Source organism: Nycticebus coucang, chromosome 2, assembly GCF_027406575.1.
Source record: "Nycticebus coucang isolate mNycCou1 chromosome 2, mNycCou1.pri, whole genome shotgun sequence".
Classification (NCBI taxonomy): domain Eukaryota; kingdom Metazoa; phylum Chordata; class Mammalia; order Primates; family Lorisidae; genus Nycticebus; species Nycticebus coucang.
This window is the reverse complement of record NC_069781.1, coordinates 22833704-22849339: the sequence shown is the minus strand read 5'-3', so window position 1 is coordinate 22849339 and position 15636 is coordinate 22833704. Positions and strand designations below refer to the sequence as shown.

Genomic DNA, 15636 nt, shown 5'->3' with positions numbered 1-15636 from the left:
TCAGGTACATCATCAAAATGGACAGGGAAATATCTGTCCCATAATGTTGGTATTATGTGATTATGAAACTTCAAATGTTGGGATGTTTAACTTGAAGTATAAAGAAAATAAAAAAGCCAATCCCAAGTTTTGATTAAAAATAAAAGGTCAGGTGAAAAGAAAATGCCTTTTGTATTTTCAGTATGCCTCCTCTGCAGCAAATAAGCATTTGTTTAATTTGTTCTGCACCTTTCTGGTGAGCTAATGATTTTTTCCTGTCAGTACATGCCTTCTACCTACCACAGGCAGATGTTGTTGGGGTGATGGAAAACACTTGCTTATGAAGGAGAAAATCCTATGAATTGGCTCTGAGCTAAGCAAAATGTGCAAATATTTCAATGTGTGATGTTCTTTCTTGTCATTAGGCAACAAGGTTAACTTTTCCAATAACCCCCTGCCAAGAAAAGTCAATTCTGTAAAGAGCTGGCAGATACGTTATCTTAAAGAAAGTAAAGAGGTTTTCTTATATGGCAACACCAATTTTTTCTTTCTTTCTTTTTTTTTTCTCTTTAAAAATGTGCTCATCAGAAGAACACCTCCAAATTCAGATCTTTTCCCTATGGAATGATCTAATAGTGCCAAATCCTATTCTATTCCAAGAAGTTCTGACATCATTAGTGTTGAGTGAAATTTCTTTTTTATTATTATTATTCTTAAATCATAGCTGTGTACATTAATGCGATCATGGGGCACCATACACTGATTTTATAAACAGTTTGACACATTTTCATCACACTGGTTAACATAGCCTTCCTGGCATTTTTTTAGTTATTGTGTTAAGACATTTATATTCTACATTTACTAAGTTTCACATGTACCCTTGTAAGATGCACCACAGGTGTAATCCCACCAATCACGGTCCCTCCGCCCGTCCTCCCCCCCCCACCCTTAATCTCCCCCTTCCCCATATTCTTAGGTTATAACTGGGTTATAGCTTTCATATGAAAGCCATAAATTAGTTTCATAGTAGGGCTGAGTACATTGGATACTTTTTCTTCCGTTCTTGAGATACTTTACTAAGAAGAATATGTTCCAGCTCCATCCATGTAAACATGAAAGAGGTAAAGTCTCCATCTTTCTTTAAGGCTGCATAATATTCCATGGTGTACATATACCACAATTTATTATTTCTTGTAGGTTTCTATTAAAGCCATGAAATCAACCATCTACATAACCAGAGCATTGTCCAGGCTGGCAGTAAAAGGGTTAAGAGTATTGTGACCCTGATAGCATTAACTACGTGGTGATGGTTAAAGTGATTTAGCTTCTCTAATCCTCAATTTCTACTCCTGAAATACAATATTAATATTCATCCTGCCCCTATCGTAGAACAGGGTACTAATATCAAGTTAGATAATGTGGTAGATTGCCTGTAATGACTTCAATTATTTATCTTCCCACATTCATGCCCCTTTGAAATGTGTCTGTGAAACTCTCCTTTTCAAGAGATGAATGTTTACCCATCTCTTAAATACAAAATTGGCCTTGGGATTTGCTTCAACAGAAGTGCTATAATGCCAGTTTTGAGCCTGCTCAGCAGTAACGCGGACGCGCCCAGGCTAGCATACTGAGTATACTGGCAGATGAGAAACCAACGGAAGCAGATCGCCTCCCTCCTCACTGAGGCCATCCTGGGCCAACCAGCCCCTTGGCCACACAGAAGCATGAGGGAGCTCACTCAAGAATGGACAATTTGCCCAACCGAGCCCGACTCCAAATCACCAGTGTGCAGAATTGTTATTTGAAACCACTGCCTTTAAGCTTTATGGAAATGTAGAAAGCTAAATGATACTGATGCTGTACAAGAAGGTAGGTGCTGTGAAGTAAAATCAACTTTATCATTGTAAAATGGCATTCAGGCTGATACTCACGGGTGGTGGTCACTCTCTTCAGGCCAGGGCCTCGGGTATTGTTTTTCACGATGTGCAGAGATATTTCATACTCTTGCCCGGGAGCTAGACCTGTTTGCCGGTAAGAGGTCTCTGGCCTCCTCAGGCTTTTGGTGATCTCTCCCTCATCCTCCTTATTCTGAAAGATGGAGGCAGCTTGGTGAGATGTAGAGCAGCTGCCATTCTCCCCTTGTGTATACTTCATTCATTCCGCATTCATTCATTTCTCCTGTATTCTCTCATCTATTCTTAACCACGTATGATGCATCAGATCAGTATGTCAGGTGCTGAGTATCCAGAGATAATAAATACATTTCTCAAGTTCATTTCTCCCTCCTGTGAAGCTCTCATCACCCCTTTGACATACAGGTCCAATTACAGAATGTGAGAGCTAAAAGAATTCTGAACACAGGCTCAATCCCTCCTTTGACAGCCTAAGGCCTGCAGCAGAGAAGTAAGGTGATTGTTCTAATAGGTCACACAGCTAGATGGTAGCAGAGCCTGGCTTGAACTCAGAACCCAGGTTCCCTGCCTCACATATACTTTGGGGTCTAGAAAGAAGGGTTGCTCGAATCAGAATTATGCCTGGAGGCATTTTAAGGAAAAGACTATTATGTCTTCTTTTCTTCTTTTCCTATGAGTCAAGATATGTGAGATGATGCAAGGCAATTGAAGCCTTGAGACAACTTCTCTTTGTCTAGGCTCTCAGCTCTAACTAATATACTCACTGACTTCTTACAATCAAGGGAAAACCAACATCACTTAAAATACAGATGCAAACACACAAGGTGCTAATTCGAGCCTTGTCCTCCACCAATGCTAAGGAAATTGAGTTGATATAAAAGTCTGCAGAACACTTAGACCATCTTTCAGATCCTTCAGGTCTAATACACCTGCTCCTCGTTGCTCCTTACCATATTCCGGAAGATGATCTCCCACGTTTCAAAAGCAATGTCCAGAGGATCCCACTCTACTTCCACAGATGTCTCCTTGATGGACTTGAATTTTAAGCCTTCAGGTGCAGGCAAGTCTGTAAGAAGCAGCACACATAGGACATAAGGATGGGATTGGTATGTGGTTGGGGCAACACAGCCATGACTGCACTAAACCCTAAACGGATGCCTGCTATAGTCGGGGCTCACAACCAGAGTTGGGGTCAATTGGAAGGTTCTTCTGGGCTGCAATCTGCTGGGAGGCAGTACAAAAACTAACACTAGAACAAAACAGATGGTTCAATGTTGGCAATTTCATAAACCTAAAACAAGCACAGGCTTTGGAATCAGACAGAGTTGGGCTACAATCCAAGCTCTACCATTATCATCATCAATGTGACTGCAGGCCCGTTGTACAATATGTCCTGAGCCTCAATTTCTTCACCTGAGAGGAAAAGGTAAATAAATATGCCTGCTCCATAGGAATGCACCGAGGATGGAGTGATACACTCCCTGTGGACTGCTGTGCCTGGCTCCTGGCACATAGTACAAGTTTAATAAATAGCAGCCAATCTTATTATTGCATTACTAAGCAAGAAAAGGCCAAATTACAGCCATAGCTTGTTTTTCAGATATGGAGGTATTTATACTGATAGTAAATTTATAGAGGAATAACTTGCACCCTAGAGTCCACTTAAAAAAAGTAGCAATGAGCTCCATTAATAGGTAGTAGAGTGATTATGAGCATAAGTCTTCCAGGGCTGCTAGAGTTCAAGTCTCACTTCAAACACTGTTGTTGTATGGTTTGGGATAAGATGATTAAACATTCAGAGTCTCAGTTTCCTCATCTGTAAAATGGGCTTAAAAATAGCTCCTGTCCCATTGGGTTAAATGAATTAGTCTATAGAGCATGCTTAGGACAAAGTCTTGTGCCTAGTAAACACTTGTTAAGTGTTATCTGTAATGCTTCTCTGGCAGGAAGTCTATAGATGACAGTGTGTGAGAGGGACAATTTATAGAAAATGAGGAATTTCTCTAAAAAACTATTCAATGAACTTAACTGGGTTCCAGGTTCTTAATTGGTTTAACTATAAAAGAACAGTTGTAAGGCTGGAAGAACCAAGGCAAGGCAGGCAAGGCCGCCGGAAGAGCTCCGCTCACTCACATGTGGCCACCCTGGCGCTGACGGGAATGCTCCTCTTGTTCTCCAGGATGGCAAAGACACGGATAAAGTACTCCACACCAGGCTCCAGCTCCCGGATGGTGGTGGACGTCTGGTCCCCAGGCACGCGGAACTGCATTTCCAGGCCATCGGCATGGGTGGGCGTGTATATGATCTGGTACTCTGTGACCCGCATCTCATTGTCCCAGGCCAAGTTGACGGTCTCTTCAGTCACTTCTGTCACGATGAGGTCTTTGGGAGGTGAGACTGCCAAGAATAAGAAAGGACTCTGGGGTCAATTTGTCTCCCTTGACCGCCTCTTCCGCTGTCAGCAACAGAGGTCTGATATCCTCCCCTTGAAATCCAGCTTCTGTTGTCTCTGACTGGTAGAACTCATCAAGGACCCCGTGCTGCAATCCCTTTAGACCCCGTGACATCTGTCTGTTGGCCTACTACCTCCAGGTTGATGTCCCAGGTCAGCAAAGTGACCTTCGGTGTTCTTGCTCTTCCTACCTCTCTACTCCCTGGGTCTTTGTTCAGATTCAGGCCATTGAGATGAAAAAGTGAACTGTGAACTTGACTCCTAGCTCTGAACTTTGAGTTACATGCCCTTAGCACTGGAAGGGTATACTGGGCCCATTCATTTTCTAGATGTGAGGGAGGCTGAGGGACTTGCCTCGCTTTGCTTACATTGTTGAGTTTAGAACTGACATCTCCTCCCTGCTAGCCTGGTATTCTTTCCAACCAGGCTATGCTGCCTTGCCCATGTTTAAACACAGCTACCCCTAGCTTTAATCCAAGGCAGAAATTCTCCATTATAGGACATGGGCAGATGAGAAATAGCAAGGAGACTCATTCTCCATGAGTATCATTGTTCTTTGCTGTGTTTTCATTTTAACCGGTGTTTTCCTGAGCAGTTACTCTAAACCAGGCCCTCTACTAACTGCTGGAAACAGTGCTTCTTTAAGGAAGCTTACACTCTTCACCATAAAAAACAAAAACAAAAAAACCCTAATGAAGGACAATTAAGAGTCAGGCCTACCTTGTGGATGTTAAGCATTTAGTCTTTAGCTGAGTCAGTGCATTTAAAACAGCTGCTTTTACGTAATCCCACCATAGATTCATTTTAGCTGAATTTTTCCTTTCATCCAAAAAGAGAGATTTTGTTTACTGTAACTTTGGTGTCAGTGAAGAGTAGAAAAGGAGGCTAATGGTTAGCAAAAGGGAGGTCATCCCTCATCTACCTCATTGTGGGCACTGGATTGGGGCAGTGGGCACTCTTTTGAGGCTACACTCAAATATCGGCTCTCTGGTGTCTTAACTGTGTGTCCCCAAAACAATTACATGGCCTCCCTGAGCAGGTGGCCCTGTAGTAACTGAGAGACCAGGGCCCCCTCAGAGTCGTATGTGTGTGTGTAGGTGCTACACCATAGTTCTGTAGCACATACCCGGTGTCCAGCCCACCAGGGCTGTGACCACCCAGCCTCCACACCTGCACTCACCCTCTGAGCAGTCTTCTCCCGTATGGCCCTCGCTGCAGATGCAGCGGCCAGAGACACACTGCCCCAAGTTGCTGCAGTCACTGGGGCAGGAGCGCTGCCCGCAGTCCAGGCCTGTGAAGCCTTCGTGGCAGAAGCACTGGCCGTCCTCGCAGCGGCCCTGGCCGTGACAGTCGCTGGGACACCTCCGCTCCTTGCAGTCTTTGCCCATGAAGCCTTCGTTGCACACGCACTGCCCATTCACACAGCGGCCCCGACCGTGACAGTCATTTGGACAGGACAGTTCGGCGCAGTCGGGGCCGGCAAAGCCGTCCTCACACACGCACTGCCCGTCCACGCAGCGGCCCCGGCTGCTGCAGTCCCTGGGACATCGGCGATCCCGGCAGTCTTCCCCCATGTAGCCGTCATCGCAGACGCACATGCCATTCACGCAGCGGCCGTGCTGGTGACAGTCATTAGGGCAGCTCATGTCACTGCAGTCGTAGCCCTTGAAGCCGTGCTCGCATACGCACTTGCCCTGGACGCAGCGGCCCCGGTTGTAGCAGTCGTTGGGGCACCGCCGCTGGCTGCAGTCCTCCCCGGTGTGGCCGTCCTCACACACGCACTGCCCGTTGACACAGCGGCCGTGGCCACTGCAGCCACGGGGACACTTGAGCTCCCCGCAGTCAGCTCCCGTGAAGCCGTCGTCACACTCACACCGTCCGTCCACGCAGCGGCCACGGTGGTGACAGTCGGCGGGGCACCTCTTCTCGCTGCAGTCCCGGCCGGCGAAGCCCTCGTCGCACACGCACTGCCCCTCCTCGCAGCGGCCCCGGCCGAGGCAGGCGCGCGGGCAGGCCAGCTTGCCGCAGTCGTCCCCGGTGAAGCCTTCTTCACAGTAGCAGGTGCCGTTGACGCAGCGGCCGCGATCGAAGCAGTCGTTGGGGCAGACGAGCTCGCCGCAGTCTTCACCTGTGAAGCCCTCGTCGCACACGCACTCGTTCTCCACACACCGCCCGCGGCCGTAGCAGTTGTTGAGGCACAGGGGCTCCTGGCAGTCGTCGCCCGCGAAGCCCTCCTGGCACACGCACCGGCCGTCCACGCACGTGCCGTGCTCCTCGCTGCAGGGCACCGGGCAGACCTCCCGGCTGCAGTCAGCGCCCGTGTACCCCTCGAAACAGACGCAGACCCCGTTCACGCACTTGCCCTGGTCATTGCAGTCGCCTGGGCAGGCCAGCTGGCTGCAGTCCTCCCCCGTGAAGCCCTCATCACAGACACACTGTCCATCCACGCACTGTCCTCGAAGGTGACAGTTGCTTGGGCATTCGGGCTCAGAGCAGTTGGGACCTTTCCAGCCAGGTTCACAGACACAGCCACATCCTTCTGTGCTGAAGTTGCCGCGGCCACTGCAGAAGGGCCGGGTGTCAAGACGGCCTGTGACAAAGAGAACAGAAGCTTTCAGCTGGGCGCAAGCAGCCAAGTTTCCTGGAGGTGCCCAGATTCAAATTAGCCAGAGGGTGGCTGCATCCTCAGGCCCTCTGGCTGGAAAACCACATCAGATGAGACTCACATCACCTGCATCACATACGAAGTCTTAATCAGTGTTCCCCTAACTATACACTAAAAGAGATAGAGATAGAGATAGAGATAGAGATAGAGATAGAGATATATATATATATAGAGAGAGAGAGAATTTCCACCTGGGGAGAGGATCCATAGTTTTTATTACATTTTCAAGAAGTCCGATGACTCCAGTGATTATGAGTCACTGCCTTGTGGAAATGCATTACTGGGCTATGTGGCTACTTCTCCAGTAGCAAGTGCTGAGTCAAGGTCAGGCACATAAGAGATGCCCAAGAAATAGTTACTGAACTGACTTTTTTTTTTTTTTTTGTACAGACAGAGTCTCACTGTACCGCCCTTGGTAGAGTGCCGTGGCGTCACACAGCTCACAGCAACCTCCAACTCCTGGGCTTAGGCAATTCTTCTGCCTCAGCCTCCGGAGCAGATGGGACTACAGGCGCCCGCCACAACGCCCGGCTATTTTTTTGTTGCGGTTTGGCCAGGGCTGGGTTTGAACCTGCCACCCTAGGCATATGGGGCCAGCGCCCTACTCACTGAGCCACAGGCGCCATCCCAAACTGGCTTTTTATAATTCTGACTTTTTAAGGCCAATAGCTGTGCTACATTTGGGGAGGGATTTAAACTTCTCTAGTACTCAGTTTCCTGAACGTTTCCTTCTTTCTGTATTGATAGAACCTTCTCTGGGGTTCTGTAGGGATTAAATGAAGACATTAAGAGCTAACTCATATTTATGTTCAGTGATATTTTCTTTGTTTTCTCTTCCAAAGTTTTTTTTTTTTTTCTTTTGGGTTGACTCAAGTTGGTAAGTGGGTTTACATGACCAAAAGATTCTAATTTCCCATACCTGAAATAAGGGAGCTAAGGACTCGGTTTCTAATTTTATCAGGACACTTTTCAGTTTGGTTTAGCCCCCAGAAAATCCTTGTGTCTCTGTCTTTTTTCCCTCCCTCTCTTGATTACTTTGTCGTGGTGGTCAAGCTGCGGAATGTGACGTCAAGACTGACATCACCCCAGGGCTTTGAGGCCTAACTTTTGTCTAGTCTGATTTCCATGGAGACGAATGAGTGAAACTAAAGTCACTTCTGTGTTCTCTTTATCTAGACACAGTTGCATTGATGTATTTTATTTCCTTCCTGATAGCAGAAAGGAAGAAAATTTAAAAAAAAGTTGGTTTGAAAGTGAGAATCTAAATCTGTGCTGTTCAGTATAATGACCAATGGCCACATGTGGCTGTCAAGCATTGAGTTATGGCTAGTCTGAATGGACATGTGCTGTTAGTATAAAATACACACTGGCTCTCAAAGACTTAGTATAAATATATAGAATGTAAATATCCACTAATCATTTTTGTATTGACTCCAGGCGGAAAAACTGATATTTTGGTTATATTCAATTAAGTAAAATAGATGATTGCAATTATTTTTTGCCTGTTTCTTTTTCCTTTCTTTAATATGACCACTGGAAAATTAAGGATTATACATCTGGCTTACCTTATATTTTCATTGGACAGCGCTGTTCTAAACAATTGTTTTAACTTGCTACTTAATGTTGATCCTCCTTTGTACCCTCATCTGGATTTTGCAGGGAAGATGACAGAAGGGGAAGGAAAACTAAATCTTTATGCATAGAAGAAAACATTTTTGAAAATATTGCCTTAGAATGCCAGAGTGTGTCCTAAAGAACCATAAGACTAGTTTACCAAGGATAGTTAGGTCTACTCTTGAAATGGTTGTCCAAATACTTTTTGGTAATTTCTTTTCCAATTGGCAGAAACAGATTTTCATCTCTGATTTGAAGTTGTTGAAACTCCCATAGCTGTACCAACTTTAGAGAACGTCATAATTCCAAAGCAGCAAAATTCCTTAAGGTGGGGTACCTGTGGAGACAGGGCACCCGTGGGAGAGCCAAGCTCTGGAGATTCACAGGAACATCCAGAGCCCCCACCTCTCACTACTCCTGTGCCATCTGTGCCAATTGGTGGCTTCTTTGAGGCTCAGTTCTCAGGTCGCAGAAGAGAGAGCTAAACCTTCTCTGACAGTATTGTTGGGAGAATTACAAGAGATAATAATCACACTGCTAAGTACATAGAGGGGGCTTAATGCATGAATGTGACCATCTGTACTGCTATTAAACTTGAACATTTTCCCATTCTCACAGACTCTGCACAACCACAGGCAGCACTGTAAGAACACTGGGATATGAGAAACTCAGCCGCTCATTTCAGGACCTTGAGGAACCCCATCTTCCTTCTGGGCCTCAGTTTCCCTATTTGCACCTTGAACCCAGATGAGGGGATGGGGCTATATTGACACCTACCAGGGAGTTCTCTTTGGAGCAGAAATATCTTGGTATAGTCATAGGTTTTGGGGTGGCTAATGGTTGGATTTCATGTTCAAATAAAATTTAGAAATTTAGGATTAAAGGGATGTAGGGTTTTTCAAAGCAGGACTTCTCAGAGACCTGAAAATTCCTCTGAGAAACATTTATCTCTGTGAGTTCTTCAAGCAGGAGAGAGGTGGCTACATTCTCCACAATTATTTGACCATGCAATCTCTTTGTAAGGAACATTTCATGTGGCTAGTGCTCCTAAGAGGCAGGGAACTCAATCTGGAAACTATAGATGGATCCTGCCATGCTCATCATCTCTCCCATCTGTACAGGGAGGGGCCTGGACCAGCCTCCGGTGTGTACCTTCTGCAGGCTGGAGGCAGCAGCCTGCCCCTGTGGTACATTGCTCCCGCAGGGACGATACCAGGCTCTCCAGTTCCTCCAGCCTACTCAGGAGCTCTTTGACATCTGGAGCGGCTGCACAGCCACAGGCCCGGCGGGGGATGTTGATGCGGTGAGTGAAGACAATCTGGTTCTCCCCATCCACCGTGTGGTCCTGGAAGCTTTCACTGGGCTCTGATGGTGGGGTGAGGTCTTTCTCTCCGCTGGCTGATTCCAGATCCACTGAACACTGGGATCCCACAGGCAGCTTGATGTTGTAGACATGGTTAAACACCACCGGCTGGCTCTCCTCCGGCAGGGTAACATTCACCCCACTCTGTCGCTTGTACCGGATAACTTTCTTCAGGACCCCACCTTCGGTAGAGAGGGCCAGTAAAGCTAGAAAGATGGCCGCCAACTGCCGAGTCATGACCCCCATGGTGGAGGTAGCTTTGGTTGGGTGTTTCTGGGGTTCTAGGATCCTAAGATGTCTCACTCTCAGCAGAAATGATTTGAGAACACAGAATAGAATCCAAATCAGTTGTTCCTACTCTTCTTGAAAGAATTAATCTTCTGCAAGGAAACAAAGGAAAACAGTATCAGTATCTACTGATAATCCAATCAACCCAATAGCTACAATTCCAAGTGGGTTTTGATTCTGTATTCTTGTGTTTAAAGCTTCCCTGACAATCTTTTATCATTTATGTCATCACTGTTGTGCTGATGTAAAATATCTTTAAAAATAATTTTGTAATTTTAAAGTAATGACTTCACACACTGTTCATCTTCAGCAAATTTAGGGAGATAGTAGGATATGGAGGAAAGGACAGGACATTGGAATAAGACAGACACGGGTTTGTATCTCAAATCTAGCTCTGGCCCCTTGGGAAATTCATGTAACTTTTCTTTGCCTTATTTCACTTTGCATACAATGAAGATCATAATGGCTAATGGCAAGGTTAAACGAATGGCATAGAAATCACTTGTGTATTAATCAGTTTCTTCAATATTTACTAACTAAGTCCACTGAGTCAATTACCACAGTGTTATGAAGGTCATAGTAACACATGCCTTTTTTTTTTTTTTTTTTTCTTTGAGACAGAGTTTCACTATGTTGCCCTCAGTAGAATGCTATGGTGTCACAGCTCACAGCAACCTCAAACTCTTGGACTTAAATGATTCTCTTGCCTCAGCCTCCCAAGTAGCTGGGACTACAGAAACAATGCTTGGCTATTTTTTAGTTATAGTTGTCATTGTTGTTTGGCAGGCCCTGGACCGACTTCGAACCCGCCAGCCAGCTCTGTTGTATGTGGCTGTCACCCTAGCCACTGAGCTATAGGCACTGAGCCAGATATGCCTCTTATTACTGATCCTCAAAATTGGGCTTAATGCCATCTACTGGTTTTTTTTTTTTTTTGGCCAGGGCTGGGTTTGAACCTGCCACCTCTGGCATATGGGGCAAGCGCCTTAATCCTTTGAACCACAGGCACTGCCCATCATCTACTGATTTTTTTCTATTTTGAGAGGTGGGGGTTATAATAAAGGACTCCATAAGGCAAATTGAGCTTTAATCCCAGCTGAGCTTCTTACTATTTGGCTATCAGGATAGCATTCCACCCCTCTGAACCCCTGTTTCCTTTCTCTTTTATCATTTCCAAAATCTTCAAAAATCCAGCCCATCAAAGAGCCTACAAGAGCATTTCTGAACTGGTTATCTAATCTAAGGTTCATGACTAGATTGGCTCAGAAAGGATATCCACCACCAGCCTCTGATGTTTTCTCCCATCAAGTATTTATAGAATTCTTACTGAGTTCACCACAATAATCAGAGTTCTGTGGGTGGTAGAAATAAATAGAAGACCAATTAAATACCATCAGAAGACTTAACAATAGAATTGAGAAGAAAACAAAATCATTCATTCAATATTTAGGGAATGGAGCAAGAAACAGTGTATAGGATTTATTTTGTAGTGTAGACTATAACTGCTTAGGGAACTTGAAAGAAGGTGAAAAGAATTGTCAGGAGAATGATATGACATGGTTTATCAGAAAGGAAGGAATTTAAGCTGAGTTTTAAATAGTGAGAAGGATTAGTTGGGAACACAATATGGAGTTCTGGAGAACTCATAAAGCAGTTCTCACTTTATGAAGTTGCCTTATCCATTTGTCTAGTGGCTATTTACCTGTATGGTATCCCAGGTAGTTGAGAAATGGAGTAAAGATAGGAAGACATGGCAAAAATTTGGGTGGTTATGATACTGATGAAAATAATGTTTTGGAGGCATTATTAGAGGTCTATAAATGATATAAATCATTCATGATCCTCTTTGGGAAATGCACCTGAATGTAATTAAAAATAATTGAAGAGCTATTTGGTTTTTAATAAGCCATTTCACAAGCTGACATTTCCCTATGCCTACGCTATTCGTACACTTGCACATTCTGAGTTAACTATTTATGTCAATTAGCTGTGGTATGTGGATTACTTAGCCCATAAAGAGATTTCTAACTTTTTTTCCAGAAATATTTTATCCTAATGATAGAATATATCAACATAATCCCAACAGATCACCTCTGTCCTGATGACAGAAACTCTTTGCAGAATACATTGTGATAGGGAGAACTGAACCGAAAAGCTTTTGTAGACCTGGTCAAGGGTCTGAGACTAAGAATGCACTAGATGACATGTCTCGATTAAATGATATGCCTATTAAATGCATATCATTTAACCAAGAATGGCCCATACTCACCCTCATCACATCCCCATAATAATCACACTGATATTTTACCAACTATTTCTGCAATATTTACTTAAGGCCCCTCTTCACTGGTTAGTAAAATAAATAAATAAACTAAGATAAAGAACAAAAAACAAACCAAAATCTTCTGAGTATTCTTTCTCATTCAAATTTGTTTTCTAAATCACAGTTTGTGGGGCTGGGATTTAAGTAAGCCCACTAAATGAAGATTATTATGGAGCGGAGAGCTTGGTCTATTCTCTTCTCTCAAACCCATTTGGCCATTCTGTTTGTTTGCTGGACAAATATTTATTGATCGCATAACCTCTTGGAATGACTGCTTTAATTCTTTTCACCTTTTCAAAGTCCTTCTTTCTCCCCACTTCCTACCAGCTGTTAGCCCTCCCTGCCCCCAACCCCCTCAAGGCCCATGGGCCAAGCTTGAAATATTTCTGGACTTTTATCCAACACTTTTATGTGTGTTGGTAAATGGCTTAAATTTCCATCTGAAAAAAACTTCAGAGTTGCTAGTTGAGACACTAAGGCAATGAATTTAGAGTAGTAATGGCCAGAGTGTTGTAGAGAGAGAAGTTTTCACTGTGTATTTAACATGTGCACTGGCACTGTCAAATGTTACATTGTTTGGGGGGAAAACATGTTTTTTTTTTTTTTTTTTCCTTGAGACAGTCTCACTCTGTGCCCTGGATAGAGTGTTGTTGCATCATAGCTCACAGCAACCTCAAATTCTTGAGCTCAAGCAATCCCCTTGCCTCAACCTCCTGAGTAGCTGGGACTACAGGCATACACCATAATGCCTAGATACTTTTTTAAAATTTTAGTACAGATGGAGTCTTGCTCTTTCTCAGGCTGGTCTCAAACTCCTGAGCTCAAGCCATCTGCTCACTTTAGCATCTCAGAGAGCTAGGATTACAGGTGTGAGCCACAGCACCTGGGTGAGGTATGTTATTCTTGCAGTTTAAATATGTCCCAGTTGGCTCATAGTAGACTGAAATGGGGGTGGGGTGGGTAGATGGTTTGGCACTTTAGGAAAAACTTACCATATTGTTGGGCAAAATGCTTAGGGTTTGGAAGTAGACACACCTGGGTTCAAAGGTCAGTCACTACCACTGTAACTTTGGCAAGCTATTGATGCTCTCTAAGCCATGACCTCCTTTGTAAAATACGTGTCAAAAATGTTTCAGAGAAAATGAAGGATTAGAGACCTGTACATAAAGCATCTATCACAATGTCAAGGCCATAGTAAGCACTCATTAACTAGTAGCTGCTATTTTGTCCCACTTCTCGGAACAAAACTCAGCAAAAGTCCACACCAATAGCTAAATTTTGCTTAAACTTGAGCTTGACCTCCTAGTTGAATCTAGTCTTAAAGTCAGCAGCAACTTGGATCTAGATTAAAGAGGAGCCAGAGAAATCACTGGTCGGGGAGGAGGCAAATTTTATGAAGATAAATTTACTAAAACTGAAAATATTTATACGAGAGAGAGAAAAGATAGGGAACAAGTAATGACCTTTAAGAATGTAAAATATCCTCATGCAGACAAATGGCTGGGTTATGTCTCCTTTGAGGATGGACCTAGGGAAAAGTACTTGAGATTGCAAATTGAGATACTTAGGTTAGATGTGAAGAATCCATGTTCCAATAGCAGAGCTTTTATATTTCAGAATAAGCAACTTATTCTGCGGAGACTCGTTAAAAAGCACAATCAAATTATTATATTTGTAGGAAATGATCACCCATGAAAGCTCTGGAAAGTATCTTATACAAGAAAGAACTACCATCCTATGCACGTCTATCCTGTAGATGAGAGAACCAGGGTCGAGGCGGGCAGAATTACCATGTGTAAACCCAGCCAAGCAAGAGCGGGCTTGTCTCTTGTGGCCTTTAAGGACACAACAAACATCTATGTGTATGAGCGCGCAAAGGGGTGGGGCAGGGAGGGAGCATTGGTTACAAGAAGGCAAATTTCAGCACAATGGAAGAAAGATTTTTCAAGTTGGATTTGTCCTCAGTAGGAAGAGCTTCTTTGAGAATGCAGCTGGTCCCAAAGTACCAAAATGAAAATCATAGGGCGTTGAAGAGCACGGGTTTTGCAGACAAACTGCAGGGTTTGAATTATTGTTTGACCACTTCCTCTTCCTTGTGCAAGGTATTACCCACGACCATCAATTAACGTGGTAGGAGTGTCCGCAGAGGACGATTTGAATAGTGCATGAGATGATGTGTATGAAAGGGACGGCACAGGCCGTGCCAGTGTCCAGCGCTCAGTAAAGGGAAGCTTTTGTAGAGGAAAGTATGGACTTCAATTAATATTTTTTTCTTCTAGAATTTTCTTTCTTAACCCTAACCCCTACACAGCTGTTTTTAACAGGGATAAGAGTTCTGCAGGGAAGGGGAAATTTGTCAGTGCACCTAGACAAATATTAAATCTGCCCTAGAAGATATACACACACATATGTATTGCTTATATATCTAACTGTGTGTGTGGATTTTTTTATGGTGAGGCTAAAAAACTTGTTAAGTCAATAATCGCAAAGAAGAGCATCAAGGAGAAACACATAGATTTTTGGGGTCACATACCTAAGACAGAGCTCCTTCCAGGCTAAGCTCCATACCCCGAGCTCCTGCTCTGTGCCCTTGCCTCAGCACGCATACCTAATGCAGAAAAGTGTACATGTGGGTCAGACTTTGCTTTCTATCTTAATCAAAGGAATTTTTTTTTTAATCAAAGGAATTTTTTAGAGCCAAATGAATTGTGAAATTGATTCTGCGAGACCTTCTAGGTATCTTCATTTTTGTTAACATCCCCCAACATAATTAATTTGGTGACAAAATTCTACCATTTCTTCATGAGATAGGAGGTTATTAAGTGATAAAAAACATGCATTTGTTGGTTTAGAGCAGGCGTCTCAAACTTTTTAAACAGGGGGCCAATTCACTGTTCCTCAGACCATTGGCAGGCCGGACTATAGTTAAAAAACAAAAAACTATGAACAAATTCCTATGCACACTGCACATATCTTATTTTGAAGTAAAAAACAAAATGGGAACAAATACAATTCACACCACTTCATGTGGCCCACGGG

At 43.9% G+C, this 15636-nt stretch overlaps 1 protein-coding gene across 10 annotated transcripts in view; it reads right to left on the bottom strand.

Annotated features, from left to right (window-relative positions):
• The window catches only part of TNC (tenascin C), a 99110-nt gene that overhangs the window by 57728 nt on the left and 25746 nt on the right, over positions 1 to 15636 (bottom strand). For 8 of the 10 annotated variants that reach the window (XM_053564604.1, XM_053564619.1, XM_053564627.1 and 5 more), the window contains exons 2-7: positions 15131 to 15205; positions 9776 to 10366; positions 5525 to 6934; positions 4026 to 4289; positions 2843 to 2958; positions 1911 to 2067 (exon numbers count right to left, since the gene is read on the bottom strand). In XM_053564604.1, coding sequence (XP_053420579.1) covers positions 1911 to 2067; positions 2843 to 2958; positions 4026 to 4289; positions 5525 to 6934; positions 9776 to 10232 — 2404 coding nt within the window. In that variant the 5' untranslated portion in view covers positions 10233 to 10366; positions 15131 to 15205. The remainder of the gene's footprint in view (positions 1 to 1910; positions 2068 to 2842; positions 2959 to 4025; positions 4290 to 5524; positions 6935 to 9775; positions 10367 to 15130; positions 15206 to 15636) is intronic. The other 2 variants (XM_053564608.1, XM_053564606.1) reach the window with 2 other exon arrangements.